General features: G+C 41.2%; 1 protein-coding gene across 4 annotated transcripts in view; it reads right to left on the bottom strand.

Annotated features, from left to right (window-relative positions):
- Positions 1-24856, bottom strand: part of ERC2 (ELKS/RAB6-interacting/CAST family member 2) — a 987712-nt gene that overhangs the window by 221995 nt on the left and 740861 nt on the right. For all 4 annotated transcript variants that reach the window (XM_030811582.1, XM_030811583.1, XM_030811584.1 and 1 more), the window contains one exon: positions 11146-11293. In XM_030811582.1, coding sequence (XP_030667442.1) covers positions 11146-11293 — 148 coding nt within the window. The remainder of the gene's footprint in view (positions 1-11145; positions 11294-24856) is intronic.

Below are 24856 nucleotides of genomic sequence, written 5' to 3'. Positions count from 1 at the left end.
GGGTAACATTGAAAAAAAAACAATAAACAAAGGAGATTCTGGAACTTTTAGTGTGTTGCAGAGAATCAAAAGAAGAAAGTGACATCTTCCCCAAAAGAATATAAAGTTGAGAAAGATTAAAGGCAAACTACTGGAAATTTTAAGTTCCAAGTCTGATAAATGTCTTCCTGTAATCATGAGAGGAGAGGGTGAAAAATCCTTTTCCTTAATTTTCAGGAAAAAAATCCTGATACTATTATTTGAAAAAGCTGAAAAAGAAGAAGTTCTGAAGCCAGGAAAGGACAGACCTGGTGTGCACCACAATGGTGATCAATGACAAAATCAATATCACTTTAACACAGCTTTTCAAGGGGCGGTATGAAGCAAAAAGGGAGTGAAAAGGGGCTTTTCTTTCATTTTGAAATTCAGCATCAGGAGGACACAAGGGCAGGAAGTGGGATCTTTTTTCAATGGATTTGAAATGATAAGGTGAAGACAGCCTGAAAGGACTTTTAATTATATGATGAGAGGAAGGAAGGGAGGGAGAGAGAGAAAGGGACCAGGAAAAACCTGGTCTTATATGTTAAATGATGAAAAAGAAAATGTAAAACTAAAGAGAAAAAGGCTTTCCAACAGATACCTTGAAAATGAAACACAAAGACTGCAGGAGGTAAGTGCCAACATTTCTTGCAAGAAAACCAAAACGACAGCACACTTGATTGAGCCTGCTGCCTTCTCCCCTAGTGGCAACCGGTGATGTCTGGTGATGCAGGAAGAGATAAGTCGCCCTTCCCAGCCTGCACATGGTGGCCTCAGGTCATGGCGGGAGCCAGTGGGGGCCAGGCGAGAAGGGTCAGGAGGGGTGGGGAGTGGGTGCTCAGGGTCACAGAATAAAGCCTTCTTTATTCTGCTTTTTAGCCTCAAGTTTACAGGGGCTAAGACCTAACTGAGGTATCGCACCAATTCAGGGATAGCTCCTGGGTAGAGCATGGAAAAGCTTCAATGTGAGACCCAGTTGGGCTCTGGTTCCACCCCTCACCAGCTGTGGTAACTCTGCACAGTTCCTGAACCCAAGTTTCCTCATCTGTAAAATAGGATTATTAACATCTGGTTTTTAGGGTTGTCATGAGGATTAAATGAGATAATATACTTAAAATCCCTAGCCCAATACCAAGGATACAATAAGAGCTCAAAAACTGTTGGTTCCTCACATTCTAAAATGTGAATAGAAAAACAATGATGAAAAGCAAGTTCTCTGCACACATTATACCCACTCCTAAGCCTCACTGAAGCAATGCCAGTCTAATAACTCCCAAAATCCACACAGTCTAACAGCTGGATTCCTCCCCACAAAGCACAATGGCTCCCTGGTGGCCAACATCTTGGGAATTTTCTCCTGTACACACTCTACTTTGGTGGTGGATCTGAATGTTCTCTGAGGTGGTAATGAACAGGTTAAAGTTGAAGGGATTTCAAACATGTCTAATCCAATAAGAGGCTTGGTAAAACATGCGTTATCACTTAAAGAATAAATGTTTAAAAATAGAGCACAGATGTGAAATTTGAATAAAAAGAGAGAGAGAGCACAGTGAGAGATCTTCTTGGCATTTGCATGCTATTCTCTGTTTTGGTCACCTTCAGCTTAGCCTGTTATTCTGATATGCTCTGCCAACTGCTCAGTGCTGTGGGGTGCTTCAAGTTACTGAAGCAAAGTTGGCAAATCACTCTGAAATTTAAAAGTCAGACCCATCTCCCCCTTTATGCATTTCTAAAAGCCAGGGAACACAATGGTAAAGTTGATCTTTTCAAGTTTTTCTAAACTAATACTTAAAAAGCAAAGAGTGATTTTCTCCACTCCTCCTAAAACTAGCAATACTTGTACTGGGATCCTTAAAAACTTAAGAGAAAGTATCATGGTTAAATAGGCATTTGTCACAAAAGATGGGCTACAGATTGCCAATCATAGAATTCATGGGAATTTCTACTTATGTAGAAAGCATTCGCTGATTCCTCCAGCAGGCAAAGGTTTTTGAACTTCAGTAACATCTCTGCAACAAAAAAATAGCAATGTGTCCTATCTTATCTTTCGTGAGCTAGTATCTATCATACTGGTAGTAGAGATGACAAAACTCCAAGGCTTAAGGACAAAATCAACAACTCCTAAAGCCAAAGAGTGCCCATAAGTGCTCCATGCCTGTTTAGGGAGAGGAACTAAAATATGTTTAAAACAGAGCTTTCATCCAAGGAAGACACTCAGGTGAGAGACTCACATAGTTGGCCATCAGGTCAGCTTGATGCTCTGGGAAGATGCCCTTCTGATAGGGATTTGAAAAATGCATGAAATCAGAGAAAATACTTTGCCTCCATATTCACTGAGTGCTATTTTTTGTTGCAACGGCAAACTGAGTGGATTCCCTCAGTACTGGGGTTGAGGCACCAGCTGCCTAAGATAAAGAATGTTTCCAGGCTAAGAGAGCAGATGAGTGTCTTACCCAATTGCTTGGACATTAAGAGGAAATTGTTTACAGTAACACTGAGCAGTTCAGGCTTTACCTCCATAAGAATAACCTGCCAGATCTGAGTATTTCTTTTTTTATTAAAAGGGGTTCTCTAGAATAGACTGTAAAGACACTTTGCATTGAAGTCAAAGATAAATAGAGATGTGGCTAGATTCTACCAGTGGGACACAAACAGCTTAACCCAAAGTGGGTCTGCTGTAAAAACCAATACATTTGCATTTTAGCAATTTGATCTGGACCAAGTCTGCGATGCATTACAATGCTGGGATCAAATCAAGCTTTTCTGGAGGTAATCCAAACACAACAGGAGGCTATGGGAACCCTACTGCATGGGGTTCCTCTACTGCTGTTTAACTGTGCTAACCTCCTGAACCATAAAGGGTAATTAAAAGTCATCTGCACATGAAGCACTGAAAGTGTAAATGGGAAGCACAACCGTGGCTTCTAGCAGAGGGGAGAAGAAACGTCTGGCTAACCACTCCACTCAGGTGCTTCTTACTTTCCTGGACAGGATGGGTCTACCTCTGCTGAGATCCAATTTTGACTAGGATTCCATCCTTGTAGGTGGCTCTCCTGAACACATTCCAGGGCAGCCTCTGCCTTCTCCCATTTTTCACCACATCTGCGACTAATCCTTGTAGACTAATCCTTGTAGACAGTCCTATGATTTTCGGACAACACAGGGCAGAGAGGCTCTACCTAAATAGATTACATTACATGCAACTTGTTATGGCCTCCAGAATGTTTACCTAGACATGGGACTTTTCTTTTCTGCAAACCCCATGGGAGGGGGATCACAGAGAACCAGTGGACTAGTCTCCTGGTCTTAATGCCTTCCTGCTCCAGCTGACCTATGTGTTTCCTGGTGGCCAAAAGCAATGCCCAGAACTGGTAGGAAAAGGAAAAGAAAACCAAGCGCAATTTATCTCTGATCTCAAAAATAGTCTAACCAGTTCTGAGAAATAAGCTGGTTCTAATTTTAACTAAACAATAATGTCTGGCCCTCATTTTAAAAAGGCATTTTCATCAAGGATGTGTGTATCACTACTTCAGCACACAGGGGAGCATTTGGGAATATGGCTTATGGGGTAAGATTTAGTTTTAAGCTTTCTTCAGAAACCCCTTAGCAGCAGGCAAATCCAGTGATTTCAGAATTAATTATTTTGATGTCAGTCCTTTTTTCAAGGGTGAAGAAAAAGAGTTGGGGAGATTGGCTCCAAGACACCAAAAGAGGAAAGGTGGTAATTTTCTTATATTTTTTAGAACTGGCCTCCATAGAAAAAGAACTAAATCAAAATTTAACTAATTCCCAATTGAGGCCTTCTCCCAAAAGTGCACAAATCTACAAGCAAGATTATTTTTTTAAAAAAGCGAAGTAAAAGTATCAGAGGTATGTGCCTGTGAAGAAACAGGAGTGAAAGGAATACAAAAGTTGAATGGTTTTAGATATCTACTCTACCAAACTAGAATCAATCCTTTATCTTTTTTTAATGCAACAAGTAGCAGAAAGTTAATTTGTACTGCTCTCTTACCTTTATACCGTGCTCAGCCTAGAACTAACCCAAATGTCAACACCTGAAGAGCATCACACAGATTATTTTATTGTTAAGCACAATTGGAATTTCTGAACTCATTTCATATCACCTTTAGCTTTCTTGACAGATGTTTAACAAGAGTTAAAATATTTCTAGGCAAATTGATTTATGAGATACTCAGGAGTTTTCAGGGATGAAATGGAGGGATTCCCTTCATAACAGCAAGCAATCTCTGCTACTTCTGAGAACTCAGTGACATTTTATTCAAAAAGAGCCCATGAAATTGGAGGAGATTTGAACTAGGAGAAGGTAAAAAATTTTGGAATAGAAGTCCAAAATTGCCGCCATCCCAAATAGTTTAACCATGGAGAAAGTCACTCTGTAAAAGTCTTGCAATGTGGCAAGAAATGGCATGGTGCCATTTTGTGGTCATCAATTGACACACAGGCCTCATCTTCTCTATCAAGCCCTACAGACTAGTGGTTGCTGCCTAGAATATTGGGGCGAGAATTATGTATGAGGCTAAGTCTTATCTACAGGGAGCAAGGATCGTGACTGATTAATGATGTTTCTTTTCTTGCCATCATGATTTATTCATTCTTTCATATATTCAGCAAATATTTGCTGAATGCCTACTAGCATTCAAGCAAATGTGCTAGCAATTGTGTTAGCAACAGATAACACAATTATATCTTAGAGATCAATGATGAGCAAAAAGTCATGTTACCATATTCTCAGTCCTTATGGAGCTCAAAAACTAGCAAGGCAGATAGCTATTATTAAAATCATCACAAAGCAAATGCAAAATTGTATCTGTTACAAGTGCTATAAAATGGATAATACATGTGCTCAAAAATGTCAACTTGGCAGATTTGACCCAATCGAGCAAGTCCCAGAAGGCTTCCCTGGAGAAGTGATGTTGGACTGAGATTGAATGGATGAGTAGGCATTAACTAGGTAAAGAAAAGAGGGAAAAACATTCCAGGCAAAGGGAAAGGTACATGCAAGATACAGAGCACATTGGTTAGAGTTTGTATTTATCCTAACACCTAGAGGAGGCTGGGAAGAGTTTTCAGCAGTAAGGACTGGAGAGTGATGAGTGTAACCTGAGATTTATCTTTAGAAAGGATTATGTTTCTGCCCACTGAAGTTTGAAAACAGCTGGCCTGGCCTGGAGGCCAGATGTACTTCTTCTCCTGGGCACAGGCAACCCCCAGTGCAGGCCAACAGCAGGGGAATGGCTACTCTTGTCTACCTGCATGCCTCTTGACAGCAAGGAAGGTCAAGACTTGTACTCTGATGACGTGTTGTTGAGACTGCCAGAAAGTCAGGGAGGGTATTTTGTCATCAGCCGTACTCCCACACTACTTAAAAATCTCGTCAGGTGTGACAGGCAAATTCTGGCATGAGTTCTCTTTTGTGGCTCCAGTGGAAGTAGCAGTGTTTCCTAAAAAGGCAAGCCAAGCACCTTGAGACTCCATGGAGGCTGGAGCTAGGGGATGTGGAGAGTGAGCTCACTAGCGTAGCCTTAAATAGGCCAGTCCATAGTGGTGACAAGGGGAGCCCTCCCTGTTCTGAGGCTGCAGAGCTAGTGTATTCTGCTTCCTAACTACACAGAAGTTCTGCCTCAGAACTTCTTAGCAGATCCTGCAAAGGAGTCCTACAGTCTAATCCACCCATTCCCACTCTGACAACTCACTTCCTTGCCTCCTTGCTCACTCTACACCAGCCATATTGGGCTCCTTCCTATCCCCCGAGCATACCAGCACACTTCTGCTTCATTCCCTCTGCTGGAAAATCCTTCCCCTAGACATCTACATGGCTCATTCCCTCACCATCTTCAAGTCCTTGCTCCAGTGTCTCCTTCCCAATGACACCCATCCTGTCTACCCTATTTTAAGTTGTCACCAGATCCCTGATCCTACCCTGGAACTCCTGTTTTGCCTTATACTAGTCTGTATTTTTCTTCTTTTCTACCATATATTTATTATGTCCAACGTTTATTGCCTTTCTCCCCCTATTAAAAAGTAAGCCTGTCTGGGTGTGGTGGCTCACACCTAACAATCCCCACACTTTGGGAGGCCAAGGTGGGAGGATTGCTTGAGTCTCGGAGTTCAAGACCAGCCTGGGCAAACTAGCAAGACCTTGTCTCTTCTAAAACATAATAATAAAACAAACTAGGCATGGTTGTGCACACCTGTAGTCCCAGTACTAGGGAGGCTGAGGTGGGAGTATCGCTTGAGCCCAGGAGTTGGAGCTTGCAGTGAGCTGTGATCGCGCCACTGCAGTCCAGCCAGGGCAATGCAGTGAGACTCCATCTCAAAAAAAAAAAAAAAATGTAAGCTCCACAAGGAAGTGGTCTTTATGTACTTTGGTCACTGATGTATTCCATGCCTAGCACTGTAACACAAAGCAGGCAGTTAATAAATACTTGTTAAGTTGAATTCCAATGTGGCAAACATGGTACTTGGTCTCACCAAGCTGCACACTCCTATTATTCCCATCACCCTGGACAGGTTGGGAGTCATAAGCTGAACCACTGGAACTGGGTTTCTCTGATGACAGCTGTGAGGTATGGGGGCTGATCATAGCTCAGAATGTTGCTTTAGGGAGTCAGTGTTCAGCCTAGCCACAAGCAAGGTCTTAGCACTCCTGCAGCACCAGGGCCAACGCTGCACCAGATATGACTGGTTTGATGGTGATTAAGTCATATAGTCTCTTGGACTTTGGTTTAATCAACTCAAAAATAAGGATGATGCTTTCCTCATTGGGCCAGGCAAAATATCTGTTATAGATGATTCCCCAGCACCTGGCAGAGAGTCTGGCACAGAGTAGGTAGGCAATAAGTTGGTTGATTATAAGGAAAAAATGAGATGATGTTTGTAAACCTAGGTAACCATAAAGCACTTGGCATAGAGCCTGGAAAGTGGTAATCATGCATTCATTCACACAACAAATATTTACTGAGCACCTACTATGTGCCTGGCAATAACTCAGTCACTTGTGGTAGTCTGGGAAGGGGAGAGACTTTCTGTATAAGTTGAACTCAAAAGGCTACCTGGGCTAGGCAGGGTGGCTCACGCCCATAATCCCAGCACTTTTGGAGGCCAAGGTGGGAAGACTGCTTGAGCCCAGGAGTTTGAGACCTGCCTAGGCAATATAGTGAAACCCCATTTCTACAAAAAAATACAAAAATGAGCTAGGAAAGGTGGGGCATGCCTGCTGAGGTGGAGGATCACTTGAGTTCAGGAGGTAGTGGCTGAAGTGAGCTGTGATTATACCACTGTACTCTAGCCTGGGTGACAGAGTGAGACCACGTCTTGAAAAAAGAAGGCAGTCTGAAGAGGATGGCATCTCTCATGAGCCAGTCTGCCTCAACATCTGCATAGAAGACTGAGCAGGCCAGGAGGGTGGCCTTCCCATCTCATTGGCCTGGCCCCTGAAAGAGCTCTGCTCTTCCAAGCCAGCCATGCAGGTCAAGACAATTGAGATCTGAGACTCGGCCTTCCAGGACTGCCCTCCCTCACTGATATCTATGTGTGTTGCATACATTAACGAAGAACATTTCATAAGCGCAATGGGCCTCTTCAGTGCAGGCTGGGACCTGGGGTCCAGGGTTTCTGACATGTCTGCTCACTGCTCCACAAGTGCTTTGGCTTTAGGAGAGGAGGACCAGGAAGCTTAGGTGTCAACGTCTACCTGCTCTTTCTGCCACAGTTGCCACAGCTCAAGAATGTGTTCTCAATATGTGCCCAGCTGTTTGCAAAGCAGTAATGATGAAATCAAAATTAAACTACCTCTGAGGGTTGGCAGTGATATCAATTAGTAGTAGCAGCACTAATGATAGTATTAATAGTAATGGTAGTTGCAAGAGCAGTTTACACATATGTAGCACCTATTACGTGCCAGGCATATGCAAAGCACTTGGTTTACCTTTCACCTCACAATAACTCTTTGAATTGTTAGCTCAGTTTACAGATAAGGAGACTGAGGTTCAAGAAGGTTTAGTATCTTGCCTATAATCACCCAGCTAATAAATGCTAGAAACAGGATTCACCTTAAACAGTTTAACTTTGGATGTCCTCTTTTATGATCATTTGGCAAAGGGTCTCCTTAAGCATTACGGTGTATCCAACTGTGAGGCTGAGCAAGATACCCAACCTCTCTGGGCCTCTGGCTCCTTCTCTATAAGAGTATCAAACCCTCAGTCTTGTTGGGAGGTGATGAGTTGATGTATGTAAAGCCCTTATACCCATGCCTAGCACATGATGAGAGCTCAAAAGTATTAGTAATTGTTGTTGATGTGATCAAATAGCCTAAGCCTAAGGACTCCAGGCAGAACCCACTGTTTGTGAACAGCTGGAGAACATTCTGAATGGTTTTTTTGGCATCTACTTTAGGTTTGTGACGATAAGGAGGCCTCACAATTTCTGGGAATACCATTCTGCTTGACACTCTGAATTTCTCCCTGAACCTGATGGGGTATGTGTGGAAGCCGGTAGACTGTCTAAAGCCTGAGCCCCATCACTTACAAGCTGTGAGTCGTTGGACTGGTTATTCCACACCCTGAGCCTCAGTTATGCTCCCTAGAAAAGGGAGATAATCCTGCACACACTCACATGGTTGCTGTGAGGACTATGGGACAACATCTCTGAGGGACACTGGATACGAGACCTAGCATGGAGTAAATGCTCAATAAAAGGGGATTATTTTGATAGCACATTAATCATTGTTCTTAGAGTCATTATCATTGGCAATAAGGATACTGAAATTCAGGTGATTTTTCCTGCTCTTTGGTGGGTGGGGTGAGGAAGGATATCAGACCTAAATCACCAAGGAGCCCATCCTCTTCCTTCACTGCATCCTTCTCCACAACAGTCCTTTGGACACTGCCTTAGCACATACAGGAGCTGAAATCTGCATAGCTGGGGTTTCCCAAATGTACACCATGACACCAAAAACCAAGCTTGTGGTAAAGAATAAAGGCTTTGTGCAGGTTGCCAGGAGCAAATTGAAGGACTATGCTCAATCCCTACTGGAATCAAGAAGTGAATTTTCATGATGCTGGGAAAGAAAAAAGGTAGCCTTAAAAATTCCTTACTGGGAAAAGTAGAGGGGGACATGAGGAGAAAAGTATCTAAGAGAAAGAAAGGAAAAATTATCCACTCTGCCTGGTAAGAAGGCTTCTGGAAGCCTTTGCTCTGCAGCTACACCAAGCTAATTCTGCAAGAGCTGACCCTATCAGGTGGCCAAAGTCTGGAACCATTGGTATATATACAATAAATGAAATGACACTGCAAATCATGATATAATGCTATCATCTATGGTCTCAGTCTTTATGGCCATAGGGTACTGGAAATCATCAAAAGAGGTGAAGGTCAAGGTTGGATGAGCTCTTATGCACCCCCACCCCCAATGACTGGGGCAAGTGTCTCCTTAGCAGCTGACTGACCTGAGACCTTTGGATCATGTATGCATCGTAGCTGGACCAGTGGTATTTGGCCGTAATATCTGGACTGTAGCCAGCACCACAAGTGCATGGTATATTCGAGCTCAAGGGCTGTTTCTTAGGTCTATAAACCTGTGGGAGAAAGCTACAACGGTTAGGTGCAGGACAGGAGGGTGCAGGGAAGGAATTAGGGAAAAGCAAAGAAGGAGGCTCATTTTGACTTTCTGTGGCCAAGTAGGCGGAAAATCCAGTGTAAAAGATGCACAGCTCCAAATGAAGAGGTCAGGTGTAAGCAATCTCCGACCCCTGAGGCCAGTGTTAGCAAGGCATGCCGCTCTGCAGAATGACCCCAGTGTCTGGCAGTGACTGGGACCCTCCCTCTACGAGGAGAGGGTGCTCAGACACAGTAGTGGTCTGTCTCTGTGTCTCTCTTTCTCCCTCTCTCTCTCATTCTCTCTCTTTCTCTCTCTCTCATACACACATTCTCTGTCTCTCTCACTCTCTGAACAAGGCAGTCCCATGAGAAATGAACTCTGGTGCAGGGCCAGTGTATGCCTTTTCCTTCCTGAGGGGGAAAAGGGTTAGTCACATTGTAAGGGGAGGGGACTTATTCCTTCAGGCTTCCCTTCCACTCACCTTGCCCGTGGTGCTCAGCACAGATCACTCTAGCAGGCAGAGAGCCTGCCCCCGGGGCTGAGTCAATATGGACACACTCCACATGGTTACTGTGTGGCCATTAGAGAGCTTCAGAGCCACATAAGGCCCTAGGTAAAATGTGGTAGCCACCCTGCAAGGCCATAAACCATTGAGCTGACTGAGTTTCATAATGAACTCGAATCTTAGTGAATAGCTTTAATCATTGCTTACGAGAGTCACCAAGTAATATGAGGAGGAGAAATATCATCTGAAGATTTCATGGATGATTTTCCAATATACTTCAGGTGTAATTATTTCCATTTAAGCCACTTCCAGAAAACCTTTCAGAGAGCAAGGAACTTCCCGGACAAGTTAGAACTATGCCCTTGCTTCCATGTCCCTCAAAACAAATACACTGGCCTAGAGGGGCGAAAACACAGGATCATGGGGCAAACAGGTGATTTTTTAAAAATAGAGTGAAGAATGGCTGGGTGGTCTCTAAGCATAGTCTGGCAGTGCTAGAACCTAGGAGATGCTCCTTGGCTGAAAGGTATTAGAGGAAATAGTCAAAGAACTAAAGTTGAAAGAATAGCGAAAGAAACCTAAAAACCTGGATGAGGGCAATTCTTTACAGGGACCAGAAAGTGAGCAAGACAGAAGGTAACAGGTCCAACAGGAAAGAATTTTGCCCAGAATTTAATTATAAGTTTCTAGAATTTAATTAGAAGTCAAACAAAGTCCACTGGAAGAAAGAAAGTTGAGAGCTACTTCTGGGGAGATGACGCTGACACAAAACAAAGGAAAACAGCACTGGTTGCAAACCACACAAGCCCAGCCACATGCACACAAACACAGAAAAACAGTAAAATGGTGTTGCAGTGACAACTGGGTCCATTGCACTCCTACCTGGTTTTAGCAGCTTCAGCCCACAGGATGGCCATGGGAAAATGAAGAGTGGCTAAAATCCAGAGAAAGCCCCCAAAGCCCCAAACCCAGCAAAACACACCTGTCTTGGAGGAGGCCCCACCTGCTGCTTTAATTGATGTACTAGTCGGTCTTTTTCCCGCTTGAGGGCCATGACTTCTTCCTGCGTCTTTTTCTTTTTGGAGGCAGACAGTTCCAGCAAGGCAATGTTTGCATCTTTTTCACTGATGGCTGCAAGTAGTGCTTCCTGTCTGGTAAAATAAAGATTATTGAGATCATTTTTGTAAAATAAAAAAAACCCAAACAATTGGCATTTATAGTTGAAATGAACCACAGAGTATTGTCTCAATGGAAAGAACTTATGAATAATACTTAAAACAAACTAGCTCTTTGGCTTTCAGAATGGACAAAGTAGTTTGGGTCAGAATCCCTGAGACTGCACACTGCAGCCACTGAGAGAGTAATCTTTTAATGGCTTCACATGTTATAAATGGGAAGGGACAAATCTGAGCATTCATTGCTGACACATTTATCCACCCGTCCAACCAAACATACATATATTCATCTATCCATCCATCAATTTGCCAAGAGTCTTAGTCTGTTTTCTGTTGTTACAAAGTAATGCCTGAGACTGCATAATTTATAAAGAAAAGATGTTTATTTGGCTCATGATTCTGGAGATTGGGAAGTTTAAGGGCATGGCGGTAGCTTCCAGCAAGGGCTTTTGTACTAACATGGCAAGAAAAGTAGAAGGACAAGTGAGCAAGTGTGAGAGAGACCACAAGATCAAGCAAAGCTTGCTTTTATAACAACCTGCTCTCTCAAGAACTAATTCACTCCTGAGACAAGATAATTAGTCCATTTGTGAGGCCTCCACCCTCATGATCCTCATGATCTAAGCACCCCTTAATGTCCCCTGCCTTTTAATACTGTTGTATTGGTAATTAAGTTTCCATCATATGAACTTCTGGTGGATACATTCAAACTATAGCACCAAGTAAGGTTCTAGATACTCTGAGAAAACCCCCCAGAACTGGGCAGCAATTTCACCTATTACTTTTTTCATGTAAGATTTTCTTTTGAAGGCAGGCAGAGATATTTACTGGAAACGTGTTCTATTTTCAATGCATTTAGTGATGCTCCTTTGCCATCCCACCAAAAACGATTACTTCCTCAGCCTTCCTTATTTCAGTAATTACACTACCATCCACTAAGTAGCGCAAACCCTGAACTTAGAAGCCATCCCTGAGTTCTTTCCTTCTTTCTCTATCCAGAGCCAATCCACTGACAACTTCAGTAGGTTTTACTTGAAAGTATGCCCTTTATCTAAACTCATGCACTACTATAAAAACATCAGCGAACCATCAGCATCACTCACTGGGGAACACTACAAAAGCTTACTCATTGATCTCTCTGGTAAAGAGAGTAAAGTCATCTTTCAAAACATTATAAGCCCAGATTCCACCATTCTATTGTGTAAAGATCCATTGCATCACTCTTTAGACTTGAAATCCAGACCGTTTATTGATGCTTGCAACACATTACGCTAACCAGCCCTGACAATCTCTCTGAGGGCCTCTGTTCCTCTTCTCCTTCCTCAATCATTAGGCTCCAGCACATTTCGTTCCAGGTCTCTGCTAGTCCTCGAAAATGTTACCCTTGTCCCCTCACATCACAGGCTTTGCCTTTCTATGCTTTTGCCTCAGACAGCTCTTATCTTCCAGGTCTGTGACTGACCACTGACTTAGACCGCCTCATGTCCAAGTCAGTCATCTGTCACATTACACTACTTCATTTTTTTTATAGCACTCTTTGCCATTTGATAGCATCTTATTTATTATTTGCTTTCTAGACTTGATGCTCCATGAAATTGGGACCTCATCGATCTTGCGCACCACCAATTCTCAAGCTTCTAGAAGATCCCTCAGCACATAGCGGGTGCTCAAAAATGTTAGTTCAAGGAAGAGGTAAGTTCATTTTTTACTTTTTACAGACTTTTAAAGATATCACCAGACGCCTCTTCCTCTCATTTAAAAAAAAATTAGAATGCTTTGCTTCCTACTTAACCTACAGTCATCGCTTATTCAGAAAAGTTTTAAAGTTGCCTCCTTCAATCTTTACAGTATAATTTTATGACCACATCTGTCACAAATTTTAACCTGGAATTTTCTGGGATGATTTTTGAGCAGGAAATAGCTCTCCTGGGTGTGTTTCGTTGAATCTTCCTTTCCACAGGGAAAGTCTTATCCCATCCATTTGTGTCTCTTCCGAAACATTCTAGATACTTTGGAAGACCCCACAGCCCCAAGGAAGCCTCCACATTGGGAACTTCCCTCGCACACAAGGCCCAGGACTAAAACCTGGTCATGATCCTGTTTTGCCTTTCTTTAATCTCCATCACCAGACCAGGCCCTCTCCAGATGTTTGGACAAGGTGGTCATTATTTGAATCTCAGATTATTCCCCTTTTCACTGCAGGGATTTATATGGAGTTTTCTGGGCCCCACTAATGCCTGGCAGTAGGAGCTTCTGTTTGAAGCTCACGCAGATGTGTGAGCAGCAGAACATGTCAGGAAATATCTCCATTTTCCAGAAGAAAAGCAGTGCAGGCTGGACTACCGGCAGCAGCATTAATATCCAGCTTCACAGAGCCTGTCTGCCTTTGGATAACAGCTGAGACAATAGACATGCTTGCGGCTCCCAGCCAGTGCATATTTATATAGAGGGCGAAGATGAAGAGGCTATACAGACTTTAAATCAGAGAGAGCCTATTTGCTATCTGCTATTCCAAACTTTAGCTACAACACACAAGGTGACTGCAATATTTTATCCCCTCTGTTACAAACTGAAATATCTAAGTGAAGCTTTTTTAATGAAAACAAACTAAAGGACCGATATTAGGAAAATTGGGGATTGGAGGTAAATTGACTATACCTCTACAACGGCATCTTTACAAACATATGAGGGTATTTAAAATGCTGATTAAAAAACCTTAATGATGTGAAAATATTTATGTTTGTTGAGATACAATTCTCTATGAGCCTCTCATGTTTCTGTACGTTTTACAAGCACAGGCACTATTTTCTTTTCTGACAATCTTTCAAGGCCATTTGTATAGTGACTAGCTTTGAAAGACAGAGGTGGTATTTCTTTTTGGATCAAAGGGAAGACACGCTTACTGCCCCATATAATAGTGTCTCCTTCCAGAGCAAAAGGCAGGCATGTTACTGCCCATTATAAAATATTCAGATTCTCTAATCTCAGGGTTGCCCTCCTATAATACAAACGACTACATGTATATGTTCATCCAGTCCATCCGACTGGCCTCCATGGGACTTGGACCAAAGAGAATTGGCACAAATATACTAATTCTTCATTCTGTGCCATGAGCAATAAAGTCTTTTATCTTTGGCCCAGAAGTCTCTTGTCATCTGCCTGCATCCATGGAACTGAGGTAGGCTAACTTGTTAGGATGCCAGTAGGGAAGATCTCAGACCCTTCATAGTTCTTGACATACAAATGTATATCCAAAATGATCCCTAAAAATAAAGCTATACTCATAGGAAAAAACAAGGACAGGAAGGAAGTATACCAAAATGATAATAATCACCATTTCAAGGTGACAGGATGAATGAGGCATTTTTAAACTTTTTTCTGCTTATACTTTTAAGCATTATTCTTAGAAAATATCCTAAAAGTAAACATTTAAAACTTGTAAGTTAAGCTTTCGGTCATCAAGTAAACAGCAGGTACATGGTTCAAAATCGTAGCAGGTATGTAATTTGCTCATTTCCCCACCCAGGCTATCTACAATATGTTCTGCCTGTCCTTCCATTCTTTATGCACAGATAGGCACACACACATATTTTCATACACACACGATGTCTGATACAATCTACATCATCTACCACTTGGAAAACTGTAGTAGTCTCCAAACTAGACTCCCTGTGTCTACTTTCAGCCTGCTTTAACCCATTTTCCTTTTCTAGGTCAAAATTTGAGATTATATAGCTTTAATCACTGTCAAAAGTCATCATCAACCAAAAAAAATCATTTTTTAAAATTATTTTACTTTAAGTCCTGGGGTACATGTGCAGAATGTGCAGGTTTGTTACATAGGTATATACATGCCATGGTGGTTTGCTGCACCCATTAACCCATCATCTACATTAGGCATTTCCCTAATGCTCTCCCTCCCCTAGTCCACCAACCCCCGACAGGCCCCGGTGTGTGATGTTCCCCTCCCTGTGTCCATGTGTTCTCATTGTTCAACTCCCACTTATGAGTGAGAACATGCGGTGCTTGGTTTTCTGTTCTTGTGTTAGTTTGCTGAGAACAATGGTTTCCAGCTTCATCCATGTCCCTGCAAAGGACATGAGCTCATATTTTTTATGGCTGCATACTATTCCATGGTGTATATGTGCCACATTTTCTTTATCCAGTCTATCATTGATGGGCATTTGGGTTGGCCCCTAGTCTTTGCTATTGTGAACAGTGCCACAATAAACATACGTGTGCATGCGTCTTTATTGTAGAACGATTTATAATCCTTTGGGTATATACCCAGTAATGGGATGGCTGGGTCAAATGGTATTTCTGGTTCTAGATCCTTGAGGAATCGCCACACCGTCTTCCACAATGGTTGAACTAATTTACACTCTCACCAACAGTGTAAAAGCCTTCCTATTTCTCCACATCCTCTCAAGCATCTGTTGTTTCCTGACTTTTTAATGATCGCCATTCTAACTGGCATGAGATGGTACGTCATTGTGGTTTTGATTTGCATTTCTCTGATGACCAGTGATGATGAGCTTTTTTGAATATGTTTGTTGGCTGCATAAATGTCTTCTTTTGAGAAGTGTCTGTTCATATCCTTCGCCCACTTTTTGATGGGGTTGTTTTTTTCTTGTGAATTTGTTTAAGTTCTTTGTAGATTCTGGATATTAGTCTTTTGTCAGGTGGGTAGATTGCAAAAATTTTCTCCCATTCTGTAGGTTGCCTGTTCACTCTGATGATAGTTTCTTTTGCTGTGCAAAAGCTCTTTAGTTTAATTAGATCCCATTTGTCAATTTTGGCTTTTGTTGCCATTGCTTTTGGTGTTTTCATTATGAAGTCTTTGCTCATGCCTATGTCCTTAATGGTATTACCTAGGTTTTCTTCTAGAGTTTTTATGGTTTTAGGTCTTACGCTTAAGTCTTTAATCCATCTTGAATTAATTTTTGTATAAGGTGTAAGGAAGGGGTCCAGTTTCAGTTTTCTGCATGTGGCTAGCCAGGCTTCCCAACACCATTTATTAAATAGGGAATCCTTTCCCCATTGCTTGTTTTTGTGTATGATTCTAAAATTTAGGCTTTTAAGCTTTAACACTTATTTCTCCTCTCATAGTACCATAAAAAATCCCAACGAATTAATTTCTAATTCTCACTTTACTGTCAGAGAAAAACATATATCAATTTCTAATTCTCTATAAATGTCATTAAATACAGTTCCAAGTCAAATTAGCCTTAATTATCAAATCTCAAAGTACATTTACAATCTTTTTAATAAATTACATTTAAAGCCACTCACCAACCTTAAATTAATATTCATATAAATAATCTATTTTGCTTTTTGTAACCTTCTCCTTATTGTATTTTTGTTTTATTTTGTTTTGCTTTTGGCTAACAAATCTATTTTTACAGATATTGGCATTATACAATCATAGAACGCTAAATAAAATTAATGTAACTAAGATTATCTACATTTTGAAACCCTCACTTAAATACTGGCCATAAACTAATGATATTTTCCCCAAAAATACCTTGATTGAGATCTACATTCAATAATTCTAGTCCATTTAAATCAAAGGGTCATTAGTAGAAGACAAAAAGGTATATAAAACTAGAAAAATAAGAACATTTCATACTTCAGGATATTTGGCAAGGTATTCTGAATATGTTAAGGCTTATCTGGCTATCACCTATTTGTATAGATTTGGCAGGCCTAGAATTAAACTAAATCTTAATTCCAGGCTAACAGAGCCATTGAATTTGGTTTTTGAAGCAAGAAATTTTACAAAATGAGTTAAAATAACTCTTTCTTAAGCTAACAGACTTTAGCTAAGACAGGTTGAACATCCCAAATCCAAAAACCCCAAATCCAAAGTACTCCAAAAGCCTAGATGCTTTGAGCACCAGCAGGACATTCAAAGACAATGCTCATTGCAGCGTTCTGGATTTTTGGATTTGAGATGCTCAGTTGGTAAGTTTAATACAAATATTCCAAAATCTGAAAAAAATATAAAATCTGAAATACTTCTGGTCCCAAGCATTTCAGATGAGGGATACTCAACCTGTAATTTAAATCACTGTGAGCTAATTGTGTATAGTTATGGGTTTTCATTATCCCTGCTTTAAAGGTCAGGTTTGTTTTGAGGATGGGTATACTGAATATAATTTTATAAAAACTAATTTCATTTTGCTATCCCTATGTCAGATTCTACACTTTCACAGTTCCCATGAGCCAATTTGCTGATACATTGACAGAAAGCACCTACCAAGAAAATCACAAACATTGAAATAGATTAGGAAGCTTACATTAAATATCCTTGCTTTTTTTTTTTCTCATGGCAAATTTTGGTCCAGCCATTGAAAAACTGGAAAAACTAAAATACCACCAGTTCTGATGCACCATTTTTTAAAAAAAAGGCTCAAGTTTAAAGAGTATACCAGTGACAAGACACTTGGATATAAACCGGAAACAGAAAAATCATTATTTTCCCCAATGAAAGCATTACCTTCTAGAATCAAGATCAGATTTATATTGCTTCAGAAATTATTACTGTCCCATCAACCTGAAGAGAGTTCCATAAGCCTGAAATCATGTTCAATCTATCCCTTTTGCCTTTTTACAGACAACACGAAAAGTACATATATGCCCATTCTTAGATAGTTAGTAGGTTTAAGTATATACCAAAGGCTTGCAAAATTATCTTGAGAATATTGCCATCCTCAAGTACCAATTACTAAGGTGATCTATGCTCCAAAATGTAGCTTAAAATATGAAAAGGAAGCCCACATATACTAGGAAGATAAGATAATGTGAAGAGAAATAAATCTATAAGAGTCTGCTGAATGCTAAGCTAAGAAAGTGTATCATAGACAGCATTTTATCAAAGTGCAGCCTAAACAAATGTCAAGGGGAATAATTTCTTTAACAAATATGGGCAACAATAGAGGAAAAAAGGGGGAAATTCTGTGCCCTGTCATACATTTATTCGGGATTAACAATGGATAAAAATATGTGCAAGAACACATTTAATAACCCTAAACTGTCATTCAGTGTGTAGGAGGTAGTCAAGATACAGCTAATAAAACACCAAAAAAAATGGTTTTAGACACTCTGAAAAAAAAAAAAAAAACAAAACCCTCCATGGAATAAAACAAAACAGGGCTGAAGGGCATCTCCTGCCAAGATAAATGCCTTCTTTTGAGTGTCGCCTGTGGCCAGCCCTCACAAAGAGAGTTTCAGGATCCTCTGATGGTAATACATGGCTACCTCACTTATCACAGTCCATTTAAAAAGGGAGCTTTGTAAACATTTCTACTTCACTCCCCATTGCTGTCGTTCTATTAATGATGATTTGAGCTCTGAAAGAGGATCTAAAATTAATTTCAGGAGTTGCAAATGGGGCAGGCCAATTAGGAACTATTATAAATTGGATTTGGGAAGAAGCATTAACATATTGTTTCTTGCGGGTTCTTGTTTTAGTTAGCTGACCCATCTTTAGGAATGCATTCAATTACAAAAGCAGATGCTTAAAAAATGCATTCCATTCAGAAATGTTTGGATGATGACATATAAGAGAAAGCCTACATTATGTATGGTGCTTAGCCCAGGCAGTCATGTTCTAATCATATTGTGGGGGGAAAAAGTCCGCTCAATCAACTTTTCTCGGCTAATTACTATTTTCTTTCCCTCATGACCCTGAACATTTAACTGTAAGTTCAGTAGGAGGTGACTTCAGACAGATGGTGACGAAAGATCCTATTCAAAACAGCCTCTCTCTCACCCTTGGGGTGAGGGTTGGGTGGAGGTTTGCTGCGATCAACCCTGGAGATAGATGTTCATTTGCCTAAATTTTAAAAGTTGTATTTTCAAATGGCATCTTGAGAAAGAAAAGTTCTTTGATATCAATTAATATCAACCCTACCCACGAGCAGAATGATGTATGATATATGCAGAAGGGGCCACGCAGAAAGCAAAGCAGCTCACATGAGGTGGGGCCCACAGGGTGAGATATATTTGAACAAGCATGAGTTTCAGCAAGGACAAAGAACAGACCAGGCCAGGCTTTGGCAGCCCAGACTTCTTAATGTGGTTTGCTCCCTGTTGCCCACCTAAAACTGACCTCAAAAAATAGTTTACTCCAATTACGGAGAATTCTGTCTTTGAAACCTAATAGCACATGACTGGAATTTCCTAACACGGGGGCCATGGAGTCTTGTGGAAGTTCTTTACCCTAAGCACCAGCTTCTACCCTGTTCCTTGCTCGGTGCATGAGCCAGGGAGGTGGCTGGCCCATCCGGCGGTTCCTCCAGTTCCTCCAACTGGACCAGAACACTCTCAAGTGCCAATGTCATGTGCTTCAGGGCACTAAGAGGGCAAATGCCAGCATCATTTGGCATCCTGCTACAAAGGGGTATTGGTAAGTCTGAAGCCAACTGATTTTCCCACATAGAAAAGGTCCAAGGCCAGAGGAGGAGTGCCAGGAAGAGCTACTCCCCCTATTCTAAATGTTTCTCTTGAATCCTGTCCTTCTAGAGAATTGATAAAAAGGTAATGAAGGATGGAAGGGACCACTGTCCCAGGTCTTGGCAGTGGACATGTGTGAGGCATCGCTCATTACTATGTGCCTGATCCACCAAAAAAAAAAAGAAAAAAGAAAAAAGAAAATATTTCTTCTGAGCACTTTAGCCTATTATGATTTTTTAAAAAACATACCCGCACAAATAAAATATTACTCAAGTTTTTAAGAGGAGGAGGTACTGATCTTTATTTAGTGCTGGGGATTTGGAAGCAAATGTACCTGTTTGAATCTCAGCGATACCTTTTGACTGTGGCCCTGGGTAAGTTACTCACTGTCTCTGAAACTTCAAGTTCCTCATAAATAATCTAAGATGGACAATCATAACTCTCTCTTGGATTGAGGCAGGAGAATATGGTGGAGGCAGGGAACCGAAGGCCATTTCACTCTAACTTCCTAGAACTAAATTAAAAGGAAAACCTAATTTTCCATGCCTAAGTAACAAAAAGACCAAAGGTTACTCCCTTTGCAAACTCCCGCCTTTTCTGCATGGCAGATGGGAGATTGGCTGTCTGCAATGAATCAGACTGATTGCCAACCCAGTCTTCGTTTGCATAGAAGTGCAACTTTGTGGCCAGGCACGGTGGATCATGCCTGTAATCCCAGCACTTTGGGAGGCTGAGGTGGGTGGATCACCTGAGGTCAGGAATTCGAGACCAGCCTGGCCAACATGGTGAAACCCCATCTCTACTAAAAATACAAAAAATTAGCTAGGCATGGTAGTGGACACCTGTAATCTCAGCTACTCAGGAGGCTGACGCAGGAGAATCACTTGAACCCAGCAGGGGCAGGTTGCAGTGAGAGGAGGTTGAGATCGCACCACTGCACTCCAGTCTAGGCAACAAGAGGGAAACTCCATCTCAAACAAAAACAAAAACAAAAAAAAAGAAAGAAGTGCAACTTTGTAACTTCACCTTAGCCTCTGATTGGTTGCAACTAATCAGATGTTTGCACAGGAATGTGACCTTTGTAACTTCACTTCAGGCTCTGATTGGTTGCTTTCAGACCAATTGCGGGCCACCGCTTCATTTACATGAGGTGAGCGCCAAGTGGTCAATGGGAAACCTCTAGGAGGTATTTGGACCTGAGAAGATTCTGTATCCAGGCCCTGTAGCCGCTGCTCGGGCCGGCTCCCACCTTGTGGAGTGTACTTTCATTTTCAATAAATCTCTGCTTTCATTCTTTTGTTGCTTTATTCTTTACTTGCTTTGCTTTGTGTTTTGTCCAATTCTTTGTTCAAAACTCCAAGAACCTGGACAACTTGCAGTCAAGACCCTCTACCGGTAACAGGATCATCATGAGAATTAAGGGATCACGCATGTAAAGATTTTGTTCAGTGCCTGACATGACCACACAAGAAATGCTAGCATTTACTTATTAAATGACACAGACCCCACCGAAGTTAAAGATTCAAAGGTTTTGCATTACTTTCTATGAGCTCCCTTTTATAGTGAATGTATCTAAACATGCTCACTGGTCTCTTACTTTCAAGACAAACTTTCAGAGAGGCTTTCAGAATTGGTTTCTGTTAAGCTGCACATTTGACTTTCATGAGTTGACATCTGCTCCATAAACAGACATAAAGAAGAAAACAGACTTTGGAGAGGAGTCTGTTGACCACAGAAGAGTTGCATCCCACACAAGCCAGGCTTGACTTGGTCTATAACTGTCCAATATCATTCCATCCAAATTGATAGGAAAGGCCACGTGGGAAATAGGCAAGACATGATGTCACATAGTTTAAGAAACTGAGAAATGGAAATGTGTTCTGAAAGGCGACTTTTAAAAAGTCAAAGTCAAGTGCAAAATCAAATGAATTAAAAAAAAAAGATTCTTCCATTGGAAAAAAATACTTTAGAAAATTGGTAAATCTAGGAAGCAGGGAGGGTGAGTGAAATGAAGGGACTTCCATGACACACTGCAATACCCTCTGTTAGTGGTAATGTTAGATGATGGTGCTTGGTCATTCTTGTTATTTCCGTTCAGTAATAAGAAAGCCTCTCTGTTGACCGTTCAATTCTGCCAAGGTAGCTTTCTATGTGAAATACACCTAACCAGAATCTCTGGCAGGTTATAGATGAGTGATAATGAGAAAACCAAATACATCTGGACTTCACTGTGGGACAGAGCTTTGTCCAGTATCTGCCTAAACTAAACCTATTGTCCATGGGTGATCCGTTACTGTCAAGAGATTGTCGCATTGCATTAACTTTTTGGTTGGAAATGAGTAACTACCAGAAAATAGGTCACTGACATCAAGGCTTAGCCCCCATGGCATCCAATCAATTATTTTTTTCTTATTGGTGAAGTGAGGTTATGTGTGTGTATATATGTAAGTTTCTCTAAAAACAATATGTTTTAATTTCCCCTCTACTGTATATTTAAAGCTACTAATATTTATTTCTCAGTCTTTGTACAGAGCAGCAAACTGTGCGCCTACATCTTGAACTAGATATTTCCTTCTTAATTTGAATATTTTATGTTAAATCAAACATTCCATTGTTTATGTTTACATGGAATAGAACATTCCCACAGGCTAAATTGTAATACAAAACAAAACAGATCGTCATGCCATTGCTGTGAGAAGAATATGTTCAGAAGGGGGCACATTCTGGAATTCTGTTAGCGCAACATTCAAATAAAATTGAATTAAGGTTCTGTGGAGTGGATTTTTTTTTTTTTAAATGAAGTCTTGCTCTGTCCTCCAGGCTGGAGTGCAGTGGCACAATCTTGGCTCACTGCATCCTCCGCCTCCCGGGTTCAAGCGATTCTCCTGCCTCAGCCTCCCGAGTAGCTGAGATTACAGGCATGCACCACCACGCCCAGTTAATTTTTGTAGTTTTAGTAGAGATGGGGTTTCACCATGTTGTCCAGGCTGGTCTCGAACTCCTGACCCCAGGTGATCCGCCCACCTCGGCATCCCAAAGTGCTGAGATTACAGGCATGAGCCACCGCACCCAGCCTGGAGTGGATCTTTGTAGAGAGAAAAACATAAAAGTGAGTTTATTGGAGGCAGCTCCTTTGTTGAGAGAGTTTTTATTCATGAGAAGGGAAAAGGTAGTTGTGCTTCTGCAAAGGAGAAGGAAACACAGGGTGGCATGTCTGTGTGTGCTGCAGGTGATGGTGGTAGCCAGGCAAAGGGAAGGTTTCTGCGAGCGGCAGGAAAGTCTGATCTTTCTGGGAGAGGGGCTAAACAGATTCCCATCTGTTTATCAAAGCTGTTGATTCAATGTTAATCAAAGCTGTTCTCTCTTGCTGTGCCTGCCACAGAGCTGGACAGCAATTCAAGACAACCTAGAGGAGAACTTTGGGAGGGTGAAGGAAACTGATGGCTTTTAAGGCATCCTCAAAGATGCTCAAAGATGCAATTCTTCATGTAAATGTCTAAATTACTTTGTGAAGTCTGGATTTTAGGTCTGCCATCTTGTGGCCATTGCAATAAATATTGCCCTTTTCAATTTTTTTCTGTAGTTATATCTCTAATAATCTATATTCAGAAAAGGTACCAGAAAGAATGCTTATTAAAAAAAAATAAACATTACACATGGGAGAGAGATCCATGATTCAGGGGGAGCTAGCACATTTCATATTCGAATCCCCATTCTGCTGGTATTTTTCATTCTTTGACTAAAGTCTAGTTTCAAATAATTAGCTATCAAATTATCATTTAATACAGGATTGGGACTACTAACAAGTCAGTTAAGAGGTGACAGGCAAGTTTTAGGTGCCTGTTTTTTTTTTTTTTTAAAGAGGTCACTTAATGGACACAGAGTTTCTTCCAAATGAATGACAGTCTCAGCATTTCTGTACTTGCCATACATTTGCTAAGAGAACACCCAGAATAAAATAGATTGTCAAACCAAAGGGGGCTTCATACCTGAAAACTAAGGGAAATTGCTTTTCTGGAAATAACTGAAAGTCCAAATGAATGAGATTAGAAATACTTTATTCTACGCTGTAAGGAAAAGAAATGAGACAAAATTTATAATAGTTCTGTGTTGGGAAGAAATGGTTAAAACGCCACTATGAAAACACACTAAGCCTATCTAATGCACACTCACTAATCACGATCTTGTTGATTGTGCCAACAGAACAGAAAGCAAATACATGTGGCCATTGCCTTTGCAAAGTTTCACCAATGCATCACAGCCTTCAAATGAAAAGGAGGCACAAGAGCATATTCAATGACCACAAATTAATTTCAGAGCCCAAGTTACAGAAGTATAGAACTATGCATCTACATACATACACCTAAAGCCCTGCACTGCTAAGCAATGCTTCAAAAGACAGGCCAAAAAAAGAGCTGCAAGACTCAGCTTATGTATTCCTCAATTATAAAAAGTTATATTTGTTAGTTACCTGAAATTTCTGGACTCATGAATACAATTTGTGGGATGCTACCGGAGTGCTCCTTCCCAGAGTTTGAAGGAACCTGAAACCAGACAGCAGCTGCAGAAGGAAAGGGTCTGGTAAACTACCTGGAGGAGCTCCACATCTGGAAAGAATCGCAAGGGAGCCAGCCCAAGAAACAATGGTATAGAAAGCAGTCTCAGATTTACAGGATGGGTGGCCTTGTGGCTCATAGAAGTGAAATTTCCACCCTGGGAGGAGCGATTACTGGAAGCAGGAACACTTCAGATATGAAATTATGAAGTCCAACCTGAAGCAGCTAAACTGAATGTGTTCCTCTAGGGTGGCTATTTACTGGCCACATAAGCAAAAATAAACCATCCAGGTGGTCAGAGGCAGTTCATCAATTCCTCTAACTCATTCACCACATATTTACTGAGTGACCACTGTGTACCACGTACCAGGGATGAATGGGGACAAGCAAGACAGAAACCATCCCTGCTTCTCTAACAGCAGAACTCAGAGATTGCTAACACAGCAGAACCCAGAGATTGTCCACCGTCATGAAACAGACTGACCCTGTGATGATGCCACCAGACACAAAGAAACACCCTTCTATT

The sequence above is a fragment of the Nomascus leucogenys genome, chromosome 4 (assembly GCF_006542625.1).
Source record: "Nomascus leucogenys isolate Asia chromosome 4, Asia_NLE_v1, whole genome shotgun sequence".
Lineage (NCBI taxonomy): Eukaryota > Metazoa > Chordata > Mammalia > Primates > Hylobatidae > Nomascus > Nomascus leucogenys.
This window is presented reverse-complemented; position numbering and strand designations above follow the sequence as displayed.